The sequence below is a fragment of the Peromyscus leucopus genome, chromosome 12 (genome assembly GCF_004664715.2).
Source record: "Peromyscus leucopus breed LL Stock chromosome 12, UCI_PerLeu_2.1, whole genome shotgun sequence".
Taxonomy (NCBI): domain Eukaryota; kingdom Metazoa; phylum Chordata; class Mammalia; order Rodentia; family Cricetidae; genus Peromyscus; species Peromyscus leucopus.
In genome coordinates this window covers 41,950,482-41,973,003 of record NC_051073.1, presented here as the reverse complement: position 1 = coordinate 41,973,003, position 22,522 = coordinate 41,950,482, and the positions used below count along the sequence as shown (strand labels likewise).

General features: G+C 36.1%; 1 protein-coding gene across 1 annotated transcript in view; it reads right to left on the bottom strand.

Moving 5' to 3' along the window:
* Positions 1–22,522, bottom strand: part of Zpld1 (zona pellucida like domain containing 1) — a 58,724-nt gene that overhangs the window by 7,413 nt on the left and 28,789 nt on the right. Inside the window, exons 4-10 of the mRNA XM_028867554.2 lie at positions 17,000–17,220; positions 14,129–14,310; positions 12,101–12,173; positions 7,750–7,847; positions 5,999–6,079; positions 1,481–1,652; positions 214–322 (exon numbers count right to left, since the gene is read on the bottom strand). Of these exons, the coding sequence (XP_028723387.1) occupies positions 214–322; positions 1,481–1,652; positions 5,999–6,079; positions 7,750–7,847; positions 12,101–12,173; positions 14,129–14,310; positions 17,000–17,220 (936 nt within the window). The remainder of the gene's footprint in view (positions 1–213; positions 323–1,480; positions 1,653–5,998; positions 6,080–7,749; positions 7,848–12,100; positions 12,174–14,128; positions 14,311–16,999; positions 17,221–22,522) is intronic.

Below are 22,522 nucleotides of genomic sequence, written 5' to 3'. Positions count from 1 at the left end.
GAGTGGGGCCTGTAAAACACAAGAAATGTGGGGACGGCACATTGCCTCTGACGTAGACACTGAGTAAATGAGGAACTGCTGTGATGTTAAAATTGTTCAACGGTCTCACTGCTAACTACTGCTCTTTAGAAACCTGGAGTTCTCCTTGGAGACCAAGTAGCTGACCATTTTGGATTCCTCTCCTGCTACACACAAACAGAGGGGCGTTCTTACCGCTCCGAGTGATGATGGGACCAGCAGACAGCACCGCGTTTCCGGAAGTGCTCTGAGGAACCCAAGTTGTCCTCCTCTCAGCATCTCTCCTTTTTCTGTGGCCGCAAATCTGAGGTGTTAAAGAAAACAAATGAAATTCCACACACCAGCACAAAATTGTTTCTTTATGGCCATTTGGAAAGCAGATTCTTTTGGAAGACACACCACATGTTTAATTTTATTCATTTCCTTCTGTGCATTTATTTAATTACTTTGCATATAACGACTACAGTGTTTCTTCTTCTGGCTTGGACCACATTTCTTATTTCCTCCCTGTTGTAATCGCGCACTGGCTCATTAGTTTACATAGCTCAACAGCTCTCCTGAAAACGAGCTGTGTTTATCAAACTTTGCTACGTTTATTTCTCTCAAGCCTTTAATAAATTCTTCCCTAAAATGTTGGTCAGCACAGACCGAAGGTAATGTGGACTCTGCATTTACCTCCATCTGATGCAGCGAGTTAAGACCAAAGAAATCAATGACTTGAAGAAATAACTTCATATTTATACATAGATTGGGTATAAATATAAACATATTAAAGTTAATTTAAATTTGAAAAACTGCTTACATTTGTTCTCAGGTTAATATTAATGTAGTTCTAGGGAAACTGTCTGAATAAAAGTTCTGAATTTTTTAAAATTCACTACTCACTACATCTATATTTTGATGGTGGTTTCATCTCATTGGATCCAGATCTTTGGGGACTTCAACCTTTAACTGAAAGGATTCCTGAAACATCTGGCGCTAATGTACCTTCTAGAACCGGGCTAACCTACCTCATGTTTCCCTCCCTCTTCTGTTCCTCCCACCCTGGTACGTGATGGATTGTCTCTCCCACTGGATCTTTGCCCTGCTGGGGTTCATCCAGCCTCAGAATCACAAGCCAGACCGTCTTCTCTGTCTATCCCTCCATTTGTCTTCTCCTTTCTCAAATGACACTCGCTCCCTCTTACTACATCCCAGGTACTCATCTGCCTTTGCTACTCCTGTTTAAGTCTTGTTTTTCAACCATTCTTTCCTGATCCTAAAATATAAGCCAAGTGAATTCAAACCCATGATAACTACATCAACTCTGTCCTCATCTTGGCAAAAAGTAAACATTTGATAAATCCTTACTGGACGAACAATCAAGTCATAGTTCACCCTGGCCTATGACTTTGCTGAGATCTGGTAGTCGTTCAGCTTAGAGTAATTCAGAGAGATAAAATACAGTTACTTATAAACATACTGGCATGAGGAGGGGACAGTCATCAGCTCTGCAGAGCTTCGTGAGGCAGTGCAGGAAGACAGTGGACATTTTCTGATTCTTGTGTTTCACAAAACGGAACACTTCAAATGAAAACCGGCCCCGCTGGCTTCTGCCATTTTCAATGACGGTGGTCTGAGGATCTTTATCACAGCTGTATTTTAGGGAATGTGAAAACGGGACATCATTGCAAAGTACCAATCAACTAGGACTTGTAGATTAATTTGTGTGGTACAAAGGACATCCTAACTGTATTATAAGCTAAAAGGAGCTGGCAGTGATGAAAACAATGGAAAGAATGTAAATAAGTAAATCAAGTAGTTATAACAAATGTTAACTAGATCATAAAATGTGAGCAGAGCCGTTTCTGATCACAGGATAACGTGTAGTTTTAGGAGCACCATACTATCCCAGAATTCAAAAGTCCAAATAATAAAAAATAAACAACACAAAATCACACTCCTATCACCACACCACACCTACATATAAACTTTATAGGAAAGACCATTGGATTTATTTTGTATTCTCCCATGGTATGTGAAAATAAGTATATATTCATATAAGAATATATTGTTACTATTAAATTAGTAGTTCATTCTACAGATCTTTCTACATAAGTATTTAAAGAGCACCCTCATTATTTTTAAACAACTTTATAATGTTCCAGTGTACACATATGCTAGAATTTATTTAGTCAATTCCTTATTTAGATACAATTGATTTCTTTGACCATTCATTGTAATGAAAAAACTAATAAATACCCTAGAAGTACATTTTAAATGTGTATAAATATTACACAAATCTCTAAGATAATTTAATATATTACCACATTGTTTTCTATAAATGTTTCATTTTGGAGATATACACATATATGATATATAATACACATATTTATTAGTGAATTGTTCTCGTCTTGATTCGTAGTAATGAGGAAATATGTCCACCTAATCTTAATGTACACTGTTCTTACTATGAATGAGTTTAATCTATCTTTTCCTATACATTGTGAATTGTCTACTTTCTTTGCCAAAATGCAACTGTGGCCTTGGGCTTCATCCTTCTCATTCATAAAAGATTTTCATGTATTAAGGAAAATGGCTCCTGATTTGGTACATATTTGCAAGTTGTCATATTTTGTTGTTTGGCTTTATTCCGAGGTATTAAAAGTGTTTATATATTTTATTCTGCTACTGCTAAAGCTGAATTTTATGCATTTAAATTAATAATCTATTTGGGGTTTTACTATGCTGTAGTGAGGGAAGTATAGAACTGACCCTTTGTTGTTCAGACCTTTTCTTTTCATTTTTTTTAATTCCTGTTCATCCCCTCACACTTGGGGCATTGTCCACTATGAGACACTGAATTCTCCTGTTCTGAGATCTACTTCTGAACTTACCACTTAATACTTGCTGTTTGTTTCTAGCACAACACTGCATCCTTTGCTGGTTCCAGAGCTTTTGCTGTGGCGTCTAGGGGACCATGCTCTCTGGATTCTATTTTCACTCCCTACCTGACATTTTGCATTTTTTTATGTATCAGAAAGCCATTTTTTCTTTATTACATTAGCCTGTGACTATTGGTTTTTTTTTTTCAAATAATCTTTTCTTTAATGTATTTTAAATTGTTAATGTACTTCATTTTTAAACTCAAGTATTAGTTCTGAGTTTTAGAATGTCCAAATGACAAGACATTCTATTTTATGATATTATTATAATCACTGTCTTAATACACAGACTATTTGTGTGTTGTGTGTGCGAGAGTATGTATGTGCATAAGTGTGTATGTGTGTGCACATGTGTGAGAAAGAGTGTGTGTGCATACGCACTCACATGTCTCTGTGTGTGCTTATGGATGTACATGCCCACAGAGTCCAGGGGTTGAGCTCCGCTGCCCTCCTCAGTTACTCTCCACCTTATTCTTTGAGACACGTTTTCATTCTCTGATATCAATTAAGCTTCCTGAGGGATAAAATCTCCAACTTCTATTGGATTTTTGACTATATCTTCCTCAATTTCTTCTAGTTTCCACTTTAGGAAACCTTAAATTTCACCTAACATATCTTTTCAATAACAATAAGTCAATATGATTTTTTTTCAGTTTAATAAAGTACCCTTAAATTGTATTTTTAAATAATGTTCTATTATTTTGAATCCTTTAGGAGGAATTTTATTATAATTTATATATTTTGTATATTATAATATGCACACAATTGCACATATGCACACATAAATATATATTTTTTATTCTCTTTACCTATCTTCTTGTCTGTCATTTCTCCATTTCTCTTTTTGTCTTTATAGTCGTTTCTTTTTATTTACTTTTTTTTGTCTTTCACACTTCATGCTCTATTACCATGTGGATCTACTCCTGTGAATATATTCCAGTCACATCTTCCTTTTCCATTTTAAATTTGTCCAATTCCCTTTTGATACCCTCAAAGCCCTACATTCTATTTTTCTATTTTCATTTTCCAAAGTTCCTACAATTCAATCATTATTGAAGTTCCCTTTTGATAATTTTAAAATCATTGTTGAGATGTTCAGTTACAAATGTTTTCTGTTCTATATTTCTTTCTGATATTTAAAACACTTTTTCTGACATTTTCATTTTTTTTTCTTCTTTTAGTACATTGTGACACTGGAAAGACATGCCCACCCTTAACTCTGGTTCCTATCTGACGCATTTGGATTTAGCTTAATTTGCTCCTTGCAGAGACATCTGAAGCAAAGCAGAATGGTAGTAACCTTCTTCACAGTGGCTGAAGCTCAGGAACTCCATGCTTCAATTTTATAATGATAGAAGCGTTTAGCCACATTGCAATTCTATAGCTGAATTCTCTCTGCCTGTCTGAGCTTGGAGAAATGCAGAGAATTAATTGACCAACCTGTACTACAAAGGTAGGGGGTGACACTGACAGGGGAGTCTTTGCCCTTCTAATGGGTTCCTTTCCTTCCACTTAATGAAATCTACTACTGTGGACTCTCCAGGAACTCTCTCCATCGTCATTTCTGATGCTCCCCATCCCTGGCAGCAGAAGTCCAACATCTCCAGTTCAGAAAAGACTCCTTCTGCCCACATTCCTTAGAGTTGCTTCTATAACTTGCAGTCATCAGCACCCATATTTTACCCTTTAACCTTTCCACTAAGAAACCTGAGATGATTTAGAAGTTGTCATCATATTTATTCCATGTCTTGTAATTCCATATAGAAAATTTGGAAAACAAATGTCAAATCAAAATGACACATAATCCTTCCACTTATAGATGCCCACAGTAAGCCTTTTGGCTTATGGTGTTTTTCTTTTAGATAAATGAGTCTCAATTTTTCTTAATACACTTAAAGTTTTAATTTTTAGAAATGAATATATCAAGAAGATGAAAGGGCAAAAAGATACAATAAAATTGCTTATTTTTTCCATTTAATAAGTAACCACATGATAGCAACACCAGTGTGAACTCCCTGGCTTATTGGTCCTCTGCCATTCACTTGGTCATTATTTTTATTGCTGCATATGCAAGTTTACTCTCATGTTTTACTATTTCAATCAAACTGATAGACTAGAATATCATAAATACTGCAACATAACTTCTCAATTTGGAAAAATGGAATCAAACAATGTGAACTCTTTCAAGCCTTTTAAAACACACTGACATCTTTTTTCTCTGAAACTTTGCTGAGATTAACATTTCCAGAACTCTAATATATTAAAAGTGGTAGTTTGGTCATACCCTCAGGACACCACCCTAACCTTGATTAACCAATAAAGAATTCTTTAGTTTTCCATTATGTTACTCCCATCATCTGTCAATAACTGCAGTGGTCTGAGCCAACTGCATTTTATAAGCATGATTAGAAGACATTGCTTAACTCTCAGGTCTATTCTATTGTCAGATAAAAATGCTGAAAGGGAGCTGGAATGATTGAATGCTCTTATGATCAATGTCCCCTTCCCCTGGACATAGATTGCATTCACTCTATCACTGTCTAGTGGGGAACAAAGTTGAAGTTATTGGCTCTGGTATAAAAGGAGTAGCAGGCTATATTGTACTTTCATATTAAATACTGATAAATGAACAAAAGTGCTTTGGGTTCTAAATTATCCAACCATTACTTTAATTTCACTGTCTTTTTGACATATGATAAGATGGTGTAGCTGCCAACAAACAATACCATCTGGTTTCCCCTCTTCTATTGAGAATGATAACCTTACTGTACTATACCTAAGACAATGAAGTATCGCCTAAACATAAAATCCTAAACATGAATAAAACATTGTTAGTGAATGTTATTTAGTTACGATTCTCATTCTGTGATAGCCTTATCAGCATTTTGTGTTGCAAACTGTCCTTAACTTTTGTACTGAAGACTACAAGTTCAAATTGCAAAAATTTAAATTCAGAAGGTATAGCAGTTTTGTATAATTTGTTTGTCTGGCCAACATATTCCATTTAATCATATATAACAGAGTCTTTAGTTTCAGAACAAAACTTAGACACCTACCTAAGGAAGAGATCATACCGAGTATCATCATTTGGGTTCCCAGATGGGGTTGTGTAGCAATAATCCATTAATACATTCCATCTGCAAAGAGAAACAAACATGATCTGGTGTTAGAGTCCTCCCTGGAGCTCTGATAATTAATGCAAAGAAAGTATTAGCCAAATTCTTACCACATGAATTGTATTTTCATTACTTGTTATTTGTAGAAGTTTCTTGTTCACTAAGAATTTCTCTAAAATCTACATATTTAAAATTCTGTAACAGTTGTCAAGTTGGATGGAGACTAATGTCACAAATAACAAGAGATAAGGCAGGAAAATGATTAAAGCTTGAAGGAAAAAAAACTAATGCACAGATAAATTTCCATTTATTGAAGTTACACTAACACCATAAAAATATAGTAATAATAAACACAGAAAATGAGTTTGGTGTATAAATTGACTCTGTAGGGGTAGAAGTGGGATTTCCTGATGACACTTTATTAGAAGAAAGTGATGAGGTGGGTACATAACTTTATTCCACGGGGTCATATTGGAGTAAGGTTTACGAATTTCATCATTCCAGATCCGTGCATTACAAAAAAAATTAAAACAACACACTACCATCAGTAGTAAATGTCAATAATATGAGAAGAAATTCCTACAGTTGGTAAAATGATTTTAAAGAGTTGCATGTTGCATAATCCATTGTTTAGAGACAGGAGGAATGTGAAAGGGCACCCCATTTCTAGGATATACCAATTCTAGGAAATCCCAAGTTTAAAACATAGTATATACCCCCCAAATAAACCATCATGCATTACATAGCATTAACAGGGCTCAATTAGCTCTTTGGCATTTGAGTTCTCTTAAAGATCCTTTTGTTTGCTCTGTTTTTGTTTTGTTCTTATTTTAAACAGTGGACAGTTTGGGGGGCCACTGGAAGTGGGATCAGAATTTATCCCTACTGCAAGAGCTGCCTTTTTGGAGCCCATTCCCTATGGTGGGATACCTTGCTAAGCCTTGATACAGGGGGGAGGGACCTGGCCCTGCCTCAACTTCATATGCCAAACTTTGTTGACTCTCCATGGGAGGCCTTACCCTCTCTAAGAATGGATGGGGAAGGGGGGAGAGAAGATAAGTAGCAGGAGGAGAGGGAGGGGGAACTGTGGTTGGTATGAAAAAAAAAACTTTCAAATTAAAAAAAAAAAATGTGTCATAATATGATCCCTTTTGGTTTAGAGGAATTTTTCTTGAGTTTTGTTATTTTTCTTTTCTAGAATATTTGAGTGAATTTACTAGACAGAATTTTCTAGACAGTTGGCCTGTCTGTCTGACTGTTTGTTTGTTTCAGACTTCTCTCTGGAAACTCATATCATTTTAGCATTGATTCTTACAACAGTTATTGTGTGATTTTTAAACATGCATACCCAGGGGCAATGCACAAAGCCCAAGTGCATCAAATGACATTAGGCTAGTCATGTTTCCAATGAAGAAATATAGAACATTCTGGCATCCCACAAGATCTCCACCTGGCCTCTTTCAGTCACTGCTTTCAATTGTTTACGGGAAGTCTTGTTATTTTTCAATGAATGACATAAAATGAGTAGCGCTCTCTTAGACCTCATAATTTGTTGTTTACTTTTACTAGCTTGACTTAATGGTGTGGCAGTGACCATTATATTTCAAGTAATACTTCAGAATGAATAAGCTAACATTATGGCTGAGGAAAGTTAAGTATTTTAGCTAATCAAGATATGAGTGCACAGTTACCTTCCGTCCAGATTAGTAGCTTGCACAGCTGCAAATACTTTGGTTTTCAAAGGTAGTCCTATACTTGGGATAATTAATTGCTCTCTGTAGGTCGAATCCTAATGATGAGATGATAAACAATCCACGTTATTATCTTTCTATCAATGGGACATTTACTATTTAAAACTGTTAAAGAAACAAAGAGCAATCAAATCAACATACATATATCTACATAACTGATTCCAAAGAGATTTATTCTACCCTCATCTTGGCAGAACTTCTCCTAACCCACATGAATACAACAAATTTATTTCAGGACATAAATCATCTTTGTTTCCATGACTTAATCACATATGGTTGTTAATGTTCAGTACAATAAATTATATTCAATAGTTAGTGGTTACTATTAATTTGTTTAGTATCCAATTACCAATATTGAGTTGATTTTAAATATGATTTCATTTATTTATATTAGTCACTAATTTCAGTTTTCTTTAATTTAATGTGCTTCAATTGAAGCATTTCACTGTTGGAGTGTCAGGTGCTCGTTTTTTGTAATCTTTCATTTATCTATAATCCTTTCTGTGATCATCTAAAATTACCAAAATTTATATTAAAGTCAGAGAGAGAGAGAGAGAGGTACAGTCTCTGAGTTGTCAAAATGTCTGCTGTAGAAGTCTTGTCCAAATTTCCTTGTCTTTCTTTTAGAGCAACTCTGAATATCCTATCATCCCCCACATAGTAGTAGGTTAAAGCAGATGAAATCAGATATTAAAAAGTTGCATCTCTAACTTGATAATAAAGAGAAATAAAGAAATACATAAAATGCCAAAGGAAAAATTCCTTGAAATCTAAGGAATCAGATCATTTTACTTTCAAAAACTTGTTTTCCAGAGTTAGTATTTCTAAAGAAATTGCTGTTTATGGCAAAATTATTTTTAATGTTCACTGTGAAATTTTAGTCACCAAAGAATATGGAGAATATCGTGTTTATCTGGCTGGACAAAAGCAGTGTATTTAGAATTTATAGCATTAAAACAAAAAGATTTGGATGTTTGACATCTGAAAGGATTGCATCCACACAGGAACATTCCATTCCTGAAACAGCCAGGTATACGAGAAACTGCATGTTACATCTGGGGAAACATTAGCCCCGGTATTTCTTATTACTGTCTACTTTTCTGTGGCAAGTAGCAATGGCTTCTACAGACATGGGAGAGAGTTAGTATTTCTTTTTATGTTTCTGGATTCCTTTTCCAATGACTTCAAGTAAATTTCAATTCATTACCTATCTTGTTCCTGCATCTTATGTTTACATTAATATTGTCCCAAAGAATGCTGACTTCCTTTACAAGAAATAAGCTCATAAAACATTTGCAAATGATATACAGTCCCTTTGTGGTTGGGTCATGAGTCATCAAATTTTTTCATCACTGTTTGCATGGCCCTATTTATTCAGCCACTCAGCAAACACTAATAGTTGAATACAATTCAAACACAAAAGGCATTCTTGCTTTCTATTTCCACAAAGGAGAAAATAGTTGCTTTTATATTACACAAAGAGAAGGCTACAATTCTAGGTAAAATAACTCTCATACATAGAAAATTCATCATCAATAAAAGTTATTTTTTATAAATGTAACATTCCCAAGCACATAGACTGTGTCCTATTATACATAAACACAAAAGAAGGAAGAGGGTTGTGTCCAGACAGTGTGCAGCTGTTTCTGTCCTAACAACAAATGAGAGAAAAGAGTTCAGCAGTAGGCATGTAAAACAACTCAAAAGGATGCCTAGGGACTTACAAACAAAAACTTCTCTAGGGGAAAATAGAATTTCGAGTGGCTGTAAAATGACATTAAAATTTAAATGCTACAATACAATTACAATTGGGTGACTAAATATTAATATCCCAAATAAATAATAAATGTGGCTTGGAATCAATTAATGAAAGTATTCCAACATTTTCTTTTCTAAAGTGAATTCATAATTTTAATGTCTTGCTATATAACAAAATAATATGATGTTAGACCAGTTTGCAGCAATGATATTTACATAAGACAGCAATGAATGAAGCATGTCCTTATATGAGTCATAGAACATACAATAGGAAGGGTGAAATAAATTTAAATGGTCACCTTAGCTAACAGTAACGTCTCCACACTAGTTCATTATTTTTAACAAATAAACCCTACTAGTAGAAGACATAATAATAGAGGAAAATATTTACAGGTGTAGGAAGGTGTGTTGGAACATTCTCTCAATTTTTTTAATCAAATTGTCTATAAACCTAAATTTGCTCCAAAAATGGTAATCTGTTAATTTAAAATAATTTAAAACCTGGCATAGGAAGAGTTCAGTGGTTAAAGGTCTTGTTGCACAGGATGAGGGTCATTCCCTCCAAAGACACATAAATGTCAGTGAAGCATTGTAGTATTCAAGCATCCAGCCTTCAAGAAGCTCAGACAGGGGAATCCTTGAGCAAGCTGGCTAATTAGACTAGCCCCATCGACAAGCTCTGGGTTCAGTTGAGAGATCCTGACTCAAAAAGTGGGAAAGGATAAGAAGACTACTGACAATAACCTACCTAGGGCCTCTACATTTACTTCTGCACATACACACACATCCACACACACAGAAGAATACATATACACAATCATACTCCACGCATAGACACACATAAAAGAAAGAAAAAATTGTTGAAAATTATTGAATTTTAAAATGTAATTCATAAGAAACTTCTAAAGTTCTATTTTTATCTTAATTATTAATATTTTTATTGAAAACTGATTGAAATTCAAATTTTAGCACTCTTTCATTTATAATATGAAAAAATGATTGCCTTCTACTAAAGAATTGAGATATAAAGATTATTATTAAGTTATAGGCTTTTATTTGGCACCAAGAAAAACTGTAGGAATATGCTTAGGTTACAGGATTGTCACACTATTTTTAGTGGTAAAGGTAATTTAACATGAAGATTGTCCTCATATATACCATCATATGTAGTCTGATTTCCTGCTTTTACAGTGGAAAAAAATATTTTATTTCCTGTGAAATAAAGATACTATTGAGTGGTACATGGATATATTTTTTCACTATATTAATAATGGAAATTCTCATCTCTGCTTCACTCAGTAACCTTGAGTATTGTTGACTCCAACATGGTCCACCTCAACTCTGTCTCATAGTGTTTACACACAGAACTCAACAGAGAGAAATCTTGTCACTTGAAGCCACTTTTATAAATATTGCACACAAAAAATAACAAATATTTAGCCACCCTCTGAACAAAACATCAGTACATAGTTTCTAAATATACAGAACTGAGTAGATCGGTAGAGTCTCTTTGCAGAAGAAAGTTTACAAATGACAGGAAGGCAATCTTCAGTTCAACACATTTTAATGTGTTGTTTAGAACTCTGTGGTGTCAAACTACAAACTTATAAACATGATTTTTTAAATGCCTTTGGAAAATGTCCTACTACAATATTTATAGCTCATTATATTCAAAGGATAAAGCACTGACTTTTAAATCAGTTGCATGAATTATAACTCAGTGCCATGATGACATGAATAATAATGCAAAAATCAGATTCATAATTTACAAAAATGTTGGTTGATAGATTGAAAAATTGATATTTAAATCAGGCATTTAAAATGTATGAATAAAAATTTTAATCAACATGAAAATATCATTTGGGGGATTAATGTTACAGTTATAAATAGAAATCCATGTATTTTTTACGTGTTGCTGCCACTCTTGATATTTACACGATAAAAGTTTAGACAATGCTATGTCATCAATCCAAATTATTTCAGATGTGACAGAACTGTCATCAGCCAAAACCCATGTTCAAAATATTAACACATTCACCACCAATGATGCCTCCAAGAGAAGTATTGTTTGAACTAAGTGTATCGTCTCACAAACCATTATTCCCCCAAATCTTAACTATGAAGATACACACACACACACACACACACACACACACACACGCACGCACGCACGCACGCACGCACGCACACATGCATGCACACACACACATGCACACCCACATGTGCATACACACATACACAGAAAGAGAAAGAGATGCAAATAAATGTTGATAGGTTCTTGGAGTAACTATTACAGAATCACACTTATGGTATGAAATTTCTATCATTTATCAACTTTTAGAAAATTTAACGGAGCTTATAATGCACCTTTATAACTAAGATATATGAAAGTGAAAGTAAATATGGATAAATGTTACCTAACTACATCAGGGTTAATGTGACTTTCAGTGGGTTTTTATAGAAAAACTATTCATATAAATGATTCCTCACAATAGTGGAAGGGAAAAATAACGTCTTTCACCCATCAACTTACATTATAAAGGAGCAAGTTCAAAGTGCTGACAAATGTTCCATTGTTCTCTCTCACAGAAATAGCAGCTGAGGACCTAAAACCAATTTGAAAGAGGAAATGTACTAATGAGATTTTAAATTAAAAGTTTTATTTATACTCAGATGTTAGATTTTAAAGAATAAACTACTGAGTTAGCTTGATACACTTAACTAGGCCTTCAATAGGTATAGTATTTAAATCATCAAAATGGCAAGCTATCAAAAAGTAAGGGAGCTCAAATAAAGACAGACTGTCATTTATGATATTTCTATTGATAAAGTCATCTTTTTATTTGGCATTACATGTGTAAGATATTTTGGGCTGGAAAATTCATTTCCTAAGAACTTAAATTTGAGGCAAGTAGGTTGTCATCAATTTCACAAGAAATTCTGTGAAGTCAGGGATTTGTTCAACTTTTCTCATGCTAGAACAAACAGTATATAGTAAATAATAGGGGTTTGTGGCGGTATTGTGTTCACCAAAATATTGTGTACTCTAATAAATTTATCTGGGGTCAGAGAACAGACAGCCACTAGATACAAAGGCTAGAAAATGGTGGTACTCACACCTTTAATCCTAGCATTCCAGAGATAGAAATCCTTCTGGATCTCTGTGAGTTCAAGGCCACATTGGAAATAGCCAAGCATGGTGACACACACCTTTAATCCCAGAAAGCCAGCCTTTAGTCCCAGGGAGTGGTGGTAGACAGCAAAAAGATATATAAGGCGGGAGGACCAGAAACTAGAAGCTTTTGGCTGGTTAAGATTTTGGCTGGTTAAGCATTCAGGCTTTTGAGCAGTAATTCAGCTGAGACCCATTCCGGATGAGGACTCAGAGGCCTCCAGTCTGAGGAGACAAGACCAGCTGAGGATCCAGCGAGGTGAGATAGCTGTGGCTTGTTCTGTCTCTCTGATCTACCAGCATGGACCCCAATAACTTGCCTCAGGTTTGATTTTATTAATAAGAACTTCTAAGATTCCTGCAACAGGGGTTTAATAAGCATTGATTGAATAAATGAACACATTCCTTAGATATTCCAGGTAAAGATAGAATGAAGGATGCATCCCCCCACAGCTTTATCCTTTAGCCATGGCCTTTCCACATCTAAACTTTGCTTTTGACAGAGCATACCATCAACGTACTATGAAAATGTTCTCTATTTTTTAACCCTGAAACAAAAAGTAACTCCTTTATTTTCATGTACTAAGATTAAATGATAGTTAGACTCTTATAACACAGACCCTCAAATTAGAGAAGGGAACTTAGCATTCACTTATTCCATTGTGTGTCAAAGTAATTGAAAAATGTAGGTGTTATGTTGTAGACATACTGTGTCTTCATGTATGTATTTTCGGAAATGATCAATAAGGACGTGGATATATTCTATAGCTCCAGTCCTTGTCTAGAATTCCCAGGGCCTATATCATGGCATACATCTGTCCTCCTCTGCAAAAGTCATGAGAACTCAGAGTCGAATTATAGAAGCCAACAGTGAGGGCAAGTGGCAGTTGGGTCAGGCAATGTAGTGACCAGGTGTCCTATGCATTGGAAACACTGCAAAACTTTAAAACTACATAAGCACAGGGATTTTGAGAAAGGAAATAAGAACAATACTAAATAGATAGATCATAGGTAGGTAGGTAGGTAGGTAGGTAGGTAGATAGATAGATAGATGATTAATTCATTGATAGAAAATTAGCTATATAGAAGATAGAAGATTAGATAGATAGATAGATAGATAGATAGATAGATAGATAGATAGATAGATAGATAGAGATAGAGACAGATGATAGATGATACAGAGAGATAATAGAAATAGATAGATGAGAGAGACAATAGAGATAGATAGATGATAGAAAAATTATAGACAGACAGACAGACAGATAGATAGATGATAGTTGGGTCACTGTTACACTCCATTACATTGTTTGAGTGTGACTACAAGTCCATCAAAAATAAGAAGCAAGCATAAAGAAAATATGAGATAACAAGAATAAAACATAAACTCACGAAGCAAGCTGGGTGTTATTAACCAGGTATTCCAATGGATAACTACAGCTAAATTTGTAAAGGAGCCCAGGAAGATAGCTGATGATTGTTGGTGGGTCTGGAGTATCAATATATCCTGAAATATTTCCTATCTGTACTGAAGTTGCATTTCCAGAAGCACCGACACCAGGAATTGTGGACACCTGTTAGGACAGCAAATCAAGTTCAATGATTAAATGTTTGTATCTGCACATATATGCACTTCACATGCAAATAAAGCATTTTGACCACTTATTCCTCATTTGGTTCAGCTGTAACCTGCTATAGATTTGAAAACATACAAAACTTTATGAAATGTATAAGTGACAGTGTGTCTTTTAAAGAACTGTTTTGGCTCTGTTTGCTACATGACTTTTGTAACTCCTGACTTTTCCTTGTTATTGTTATTGCTGTTATTGTTGTTGTGTACACATGGCATGAGAGCCACGGAGCACATGGGGGCTTCAGAGGACAACTTTGTGGTATTGATTCTTTCCTTCCACCTTTCTATGGTTCTGTCAGTAGAATGCAGGTCTCTGGGGCTTTCCCCGCTGGGCCACCTTGCCAGCCTATTTAGACTTCCACTCTGGATACAGTGCTCCTTCACCAAAACCCTCCTTGCTCTGGCCTTTGAGCATACCCCCTCAACTACCTCTCTGTTTCACCTCATAACACTGTGTCTTCCCAAGTAAACCTCTGACTTGCCCACATGCATTATTTCTCTCTGCAAGGCATGGGCAGCCTGATTGCTTTGCATTCCCTCAACCATCCTCAGAATACCTGTTGTGGGTCTTACAAATAATTGAACAAATTTACAATTTATTGAACAAATAAATGAAAGTCACAAATCTCCTAAGACTATCCTTTCCAGTGCTTTCTTTGGTAAAGCAATGATATCCCCATTCTCAGACAAATTTCAAGGAGACCATGAACTCCCAAAAGTTATAGGGAATGTTGCTTACATTCGTGTTTCCTAGCACTGCTTAGCTTTCACTGGATTCCCCAATACTACTAAAACTGAAAAACTATCATCTTAGGGATAATAATGTTTATGATTTTCATGAAACCAAGGAAGAACACAGTTGTTTTCTCACCATGCCAAATATCACACAACACTCACTAAATACTTTTAGGAGATAGCTCTGTAAGAAGTAATACTAGATCTTTTAGTAATAGGATAAACTTTATGAATGATCCTAACAGTATACAGGCAGGGCTAAGGCAAAGATCTAGCTCTTGCATGAGGGAAATCAATAGGAAGAGAAAATTTGTTTTAATTCCAACCTATTGATATAGTAGTCTATCTACTTTTTTTCACATAGCAATGTCCTCCAAAAAGGCTCCAATGCTGGTGATACCAGAGATAAAATATGAAAATTAAGAAAGCCTCTCTTCCCTCCACCATTTACCTGACTTACTAGGTGAGTGTATCAGTTCTGTTACACACACACACACACACACACACACACACACACACACACACACACACACTTTTTATATCATCCAGCTTTCCAAAATGTGAAAAGCACACATGTGTGGAATAGCATTTCCCTTGTCTTTTCTCTGGAGTTCTTTTCTATCCAGGAAGGCAACAGTGACTTCAATCTATGAAAGTGAGGCTTTGAAATACAGTAGGAGGATGGGAAATTCTCCTGGTCCCTACCTGTACTCCCTCCACTAGGAAACAAAACATGCAATAATCAACTAACCGCCCTCTCCCTTAGGCCTGCTTCATAACCTCTGTGAACAGAACTCAGAGAGATGAATAAACGTTTTTAATAAAAAGAGTCAACAATACACAATCTGCAGGCTTGGAAATGGTCATAGGCACAATATTCTAACTGCCCTTTGGGATAAGATAAAGAAGGAGATTCAAATAAATCCCTTTCCTATCTGCTAGCTCCCACCAAATCTTAGAAACCATGCCCTTAGAATAACCAAGCCTTCCTTTTTAAACCCTAGCAATATTTTTTGAAAACTGAAAGCCAATTTTTCCTTCTTTACTGTGCTAAATGATAATGTGTACAGCACCACTTTTGTTAGGATTTATTGATAAGATATTTGAGCTAGCTAAATAAAATATAGTACTAGATGAAATTTAATGTAATTAATGCTCCTACCACATATTATTAATTTCAATTAATTTTCATTCCCTGGAGTGTCGATTTCTTCTTTAATTCTATTTTTAGTGTAGAGTGAACTAATAAAATAGTAAATTATATTAATTATGAATTCTCAGTCAGGGTAAAAATGATCAAAGTACTGCTTGGGTTGTCAAAATAACTGGAAAGAGGTGTTGCCAGAATTGCATGGGTAAAATTGGGTATGATAAGTATTTTTAAATGCAAAGGGTAGTCCCACACCAAGAAGTACTTCATGCAAGAAACACAGTCTTCTTACAAAGTATGAATGGCAACTAGTCAAGGGTAAATATTAAAAAAAAAAAGAGTTCAAGTTTTTCATCTATATTTAATATTTCTTACTGAACAGGGTCATTAGAATTAGATCATAGCAAAAGGACAAAAACTGTTCTTGATCTGATGCATCCATAAAGTGTAGAGTATGGCTTGTGGTTAGAGATGTCCATCAATGTCAGTCTAACAAAATACTGCTTAGAGTAGCTCATCCCATCACATGCCTCTCCACGGCCCAGATCCTATCAACACAACCATTATTAGAAGACAGAATTGTATATTTGGGAGTTCAAACTTCAAACAGGAAAAAGAAAGTGAGTTGTTTGGCTTTATTAGATTATTTTTCCTGAAGACAGATTGGGCTCCTGATTATTTCATGAAATGGGAGCTTGTTTATTTATGACCTCAGATATAGCACAGGATTTCATAGTAATCTTACCACTAAGTTGTTTCCACAGCCCTCCAAGGTGCTGAGATTAATGATGAAAATGACCACTGCTGGAAAGGTGTTGTTATTGATGAAGCCCCTGCAGTGGGAATCCCCATGCCTTCCATTCAGTGCCAAATCTGTTTCAGAATAACCCGAAAAAAGGACTGTGCAAAAATTAATCTTCATTGTAATGGCCTGCACTCCACAGTAGACACTGATGTCTCTTTCAGCTGAAACAAAAAATACATAAAAGCAAAAGTAAGTCATAAAAGCACAGTAGAACACAGGTGGATGACTTGAGTGTTCCCTGGTTTCATTTCGAGTCTTGATCCAATGTGCAAGTCATTAAGAAAAGTAGCCATGAAAAATAGTCATTGATTTAGTTGTTTAAGAGAGAATTTTGGACTATTGTAAGTCACCTCTGTTTCCTTGAGCCTGATGTTCAGAGGGTATGCATGAAATGTCAGTCTCGTACTGTTGAATGACAGGAGAATTGAGTTGGGGAAATCAGGTTACTGAGGAAATTTAGGACTAGAGTAACTGAATTATTCAGATCTCCTGTCTAAAGTGAAGCAGTACAAATGATGTGTTTTCTCAAGAGAAAGGAAGCAGTTAAAACCTGTCCTCTGCCAAATTATTCAGCACGTTGCTATTCAGTAACTCATGCTATCCAGGACATAGAAACGAAAGCCATCTTGAACAGGCCCATTTTATTTAGGCTACAGTAAATCATATTAGAGAAAGAAAATGAAGAATAGTGTACTGATACTGTGTACAAAACGCACAGCTTGCTTTAAGAGAAATTTTGCCATTGATTATGCATGCATTAGTTGGGCATAGAAAAGCAAAATATAACTTGCATGGTTCCCTATGGCTCTGTTATTTCAAGAAGCATTTTAGACATGAATAAGCACATGCATAAACATACAGCACACACACAGAGACACAGAGAGAGAGAGAGAGAGAGACAGAGACAGACTTTTCATGCCTTTAGCCATTCTACAAATAATAAAGAAAACTTAATAGAAAAAGGAGAGTTCACAGGATAAGTAATTCCTAATGGCAGATTTTCACTGGGCATTGTCCCATCCCAAGACTTTATTTGAAAATGGGATTCCTACAAATTTAATTAGTTAAGTGATGATGAGGTCACTGCAGTAGAGGGAGCTACAGTGGAATATGACTGATGCATTTAAAAGACTGAGGAACAACATGAGCTGATGACAGAAGAGCGGAATGATGTGTTTGGGAGCCCAGGTACACCAAGACTGGCTGGGCATCACCAGGCTACAGAGGGACAGGAAAGGATGCTTGTCAGACCCTTGATGGGAATGTGGCTACATCCTGATGTTGAATTTCTGGCCTTCAAAACTATGAGATGATCATCTGTGGTTTTAATTCACCTTGTGAGTCAACATGTGCCCATTGTTTTAAATCACTTCCTAGGTGATACTTTGCTATATCAGTGCAGGAAATGAATAATGAAACAATAAGTTCATGACCTTTTACATGGCTTCCCAGCAAAATGAAGAATCTGAGACAGACATAAAATTTACAAAATGTAAAAACAAACAAGAGATGATTGGACTGCTTTGATAAATTACCTTGATTGTTTAAGAAAAAAGCTGAACAAAATAAAATGGTTTTGACATGTGATATAGAATGTTCATTTGAGAAATATGTAAATCTCATTCAAGATAATCAGCAAAGAATTTATTTGTTTAAATAATTCAATCTTCTTAATAGTGTCAATAGTAGATATTTTTGAAATATGATTCTCTATACTTTATACTAGTCAAGTGACCTATATTTTGAGAAAGTGAATAAACCAGTGTGGAAGATTCCATATTTGATAATAAAGTGGATAAATAAGATGAATGAAAATATGCTTTGCCACCATTGAAGATAACAAAATCTACTTAGTTTGGGGAATATCTCTACAGCCTTAAGCAACATTAACCATTTAGTGTAACCATAATTTTAAGTGGTCCTCTTTTATGGTGATATATTGTGTACCCTAATATACTTGCCCAAGGATCAGAAGACAGAGCTAACCACTACATTAGACAAAGAGGTCAAGCAGTGGTGGCACACACCTTTAATCCTGCCACTCTAGAGGCAGAGATCTGTCTGGATCTCTATGAGTTCAAGGCCACATTGGGCTACATGAGATTGATATAGTATAGGAGAGAAACAGAGTCAATAGTGGTGGCACACAACTTTAATCCTAGCATTTGAGATCTCATTCCTTTGCTTGGGAAGCACACACGCCTTTAACCCCATGAAGTAATATGGTAGGACAGAGAAAGGTATAAAGCATGAGGAAACAGGAACTGACTCGCTTTAGGCTGAGGGTTTTGTAGAGGTGAGAACTAGTGACTGGCTGTTCTGCTTCTCTGATCTTTCAGCTTTCACTCTAATATCTTGTTCTGGGTTTTTTATTAAAAGACCATCTAAGAGTTGAACAATGCTCTTTAATAGAATAAAATAGTTTATTTTACAGGATTTTATTGAGTACCTGTAAACCACTTGTGCCCCTCTTCTTTTTCTGTAATTAGGAGCACTTTAATCCAACTGTCAACTTCTTTTTTTTTTCCTTTCATTTTATTTTACAATACCATTCAGTTCTACATATCAGCGACAAATTCCCTTGTTCTCCCCCCTCCTGCCCCCCTCCTCTTCCCCCCAGCCTGCCCCCCATTCCCACCTCCTCCAGGGCAAAGCCTCCCCTGAGGACTGAGATCAACTTGGTAGACTCAGTCCAGGCAGGTCCAGTCCCCTCCTCCCAAAGTGAGCCAAGCATCCCTGCATAAGCCCCAGGTTTCAAACAGCCAACTCATGCAATGAGCACAGAACCCGCTACCACTGCCTAGATGCCTCCCAAACAGATCAAGCCAATCGACTGTCTCAACTATTCAGAGGGCCTGATCCAGTTGGAGGCCCCTCAGCCTTTGGTTCATAATTCATGTGTTTCCATTCGTTTGGCTATTTGTCCCTGCGCTTTATCCAACCTTGGTTTCAACAATTCTCGCTTATATAAACCCTCCTTTTTCTTGCTAATTAGACTCCTGGAGCTCCACCCAGGGCCTAGCCATGGATCTCTGCATCTAGATCCCTCAGTCTTTGGATGGGGTTTCTAGCACAACTATTAGGGTGTTTGGCCATCCCATCACCAGAGTAGGTCAGTTCCAGCTGTCTCTCAAGCATTGCCAGCAGTCTACTGTAGGGGTATCTTTGTGGATTTCTGTGGGCCTCTCTAGCACAAAAATTTCTTCCTTTTCTCATGTGGTCTTCATTTACCATGGTCTCCTATTCCTTGTTCTCCCTCTCTGTTCTTGATCCAGCTGGGATCTCCCACTCCCACAGGCTCTCTTTCCCTCGACCCTCACCCTTCATTACCCCCATTCATGTCCAGGTTGTTCATGTAGATCTCAGCCATACGCTGGTTTCTCTTCAGATCATATAAATCGTTCGCCTTTAACTGTCAACTTCTTATTTGGAGCCTCAATAGTTGATTGAATCTACAAGATTCTCCCTCATCTCTCTCTGGCCTCGCTCTACATTCAGTTCTCTGTATCATGCTTGCTCCCCACATTTGTTAAGCAAAATATTTTTCATGTGTTTAAAAAGATTATACTGAGTGATAGATGCCAGAATGTGTTTAGCTCTAGGACAGAATTTTCTAGCACAGGAGCATAAAGAATGTTTGGGAGAGTTATAATGAGTGGTCCAGCTGGGATCTATAAATGTACCCCAGGTTAAAATGCCAAGATTCCAAAGTTCATCCTTAAGATTGGCACATCTTACTACACATGCTTTAATCCTCAAGAAGGTACTGTAAGCTCTTCCCATACCCAGGCTGTACCTGAGTAACTCTGACTCATCCTTCAGGTCTTAAATTTTATTTCTTTTTTTTCAAAGATTTCTTTGATACCAAATACAAAGTATGCCACTTTGGTTTTTGCTGTCATACAGTGTTAAAGTTGTGCATGCATTTTTATATTTGTCCAATAAACTGAACGTCCCAGAAAGTACCAAATTTATTATATTCACCAAAGTACTCCATTAAATGCATTCAGTCTCTTTAAACACAAAACATTAAAAGTCATCTCCTAGGGAAAATCACTGCTTTGTTTTCTTCAGCTCACACTCATTGGGTTAATACTCAAGTGTCATGCAAAGAAACGTCATCTATGACAGTCACTGACAGTCACAACTTCCTAAAAGGTTAGTTATTCAAACCATTGTTATGCAACAGCTAGAAAAATCTATTATATAAAGTGTTGGAGCAATAGACTGCATTGAAGAATTTATACTGCTTATATCAACCTATCTAGGAAAAAAGGCACAATAGCATGATCCACAGGGGAAAATGCACAGGGTATATAGAGAATGGCATGAAAGCCAATGACAGATGAGTCATTAAGAATGGGGTCCTGGGGGCTGGAGAGATGGCTTAGAGGTTAAGAGCACCGACTGCTCTTCCAGAGGTCCTGAGTTCATTGCCAGTACCCACATGGTGGCTCACAACCATCTGTAATGAGATCTGACGCCCTCTTCTGTATATATAATAAATAAATAAATCTTTAAAAAAAAAAAAAAGAATGGGGTCCTGGAGAAGATGGCATTGAGCTTAATTTTGCAGGAGTTAGTCATGTAAAATAAAAGAGTGAAAAATATAAAAAAGCAGGAGTAGTGTGAATAAAAATGAATTTTGTGTGTTTGGGATGCAGACAGTGTCATTTTCATCATGATTTTAAAATACAAAGGAAAAAATCTCAGGAAATGAAGCTATATGGCAAGCACAGTTAAGATCTGGGAAACCTTCACATACAAAATGGTCAGTCTCTTTACAACAAAACATCTACCTAAAAGTTCAGTGGAATCTTCAGCTATTAATGAGTTCTTTAAGAGTTTGCTTTATGCTCAGTGAACAAGTGTGATTACATTGCTTGATATATTATAAATGTACCAAAAGAAGTACATATCAATCTACATGTTCAACGAAACAAACTTTCTTTCCTTGACTTAGGCTAACCAGAGTCTTCAACCTCCACACTTATGTTTGAGGGGCTTAATTGCTGCTTAGAATTCACCTTAGCAGATGAAAATTATTTCTGTGCCCAGACGTAAGCTTGTTTCCATTTTATGTTTTGCTGCTGAATCCTTGTAACCCTGCAATGGAGCTGAATTCACTACAAACTGATTCCACTTGAAGATATGGTAACAAATTAAAGGACTTTTGCAGAGGAAGAAAGGAGATCTGTTCAAATCCATTCTGGTCTTTTCTAAAGACTTTTCACTGTCTCTCAGAGAAACACATTTTCCCTTTTTCCTGGTTGTAGATACTGAAGACATCCCTTCAGTTCAACTTTACCATTTGGGAAGCTTTGAGAGGAAAGAAAAGGATACTTCAAGTTGCCAAAGGACAGTTGCTGCCAAAGTAGAGAGATTTTTCCAGCAGTTGCATAACACTGGTTTGGATAACTAACCTCTTAGGAAGTTGTGACAGTCAGTGACTGGCATGGATGA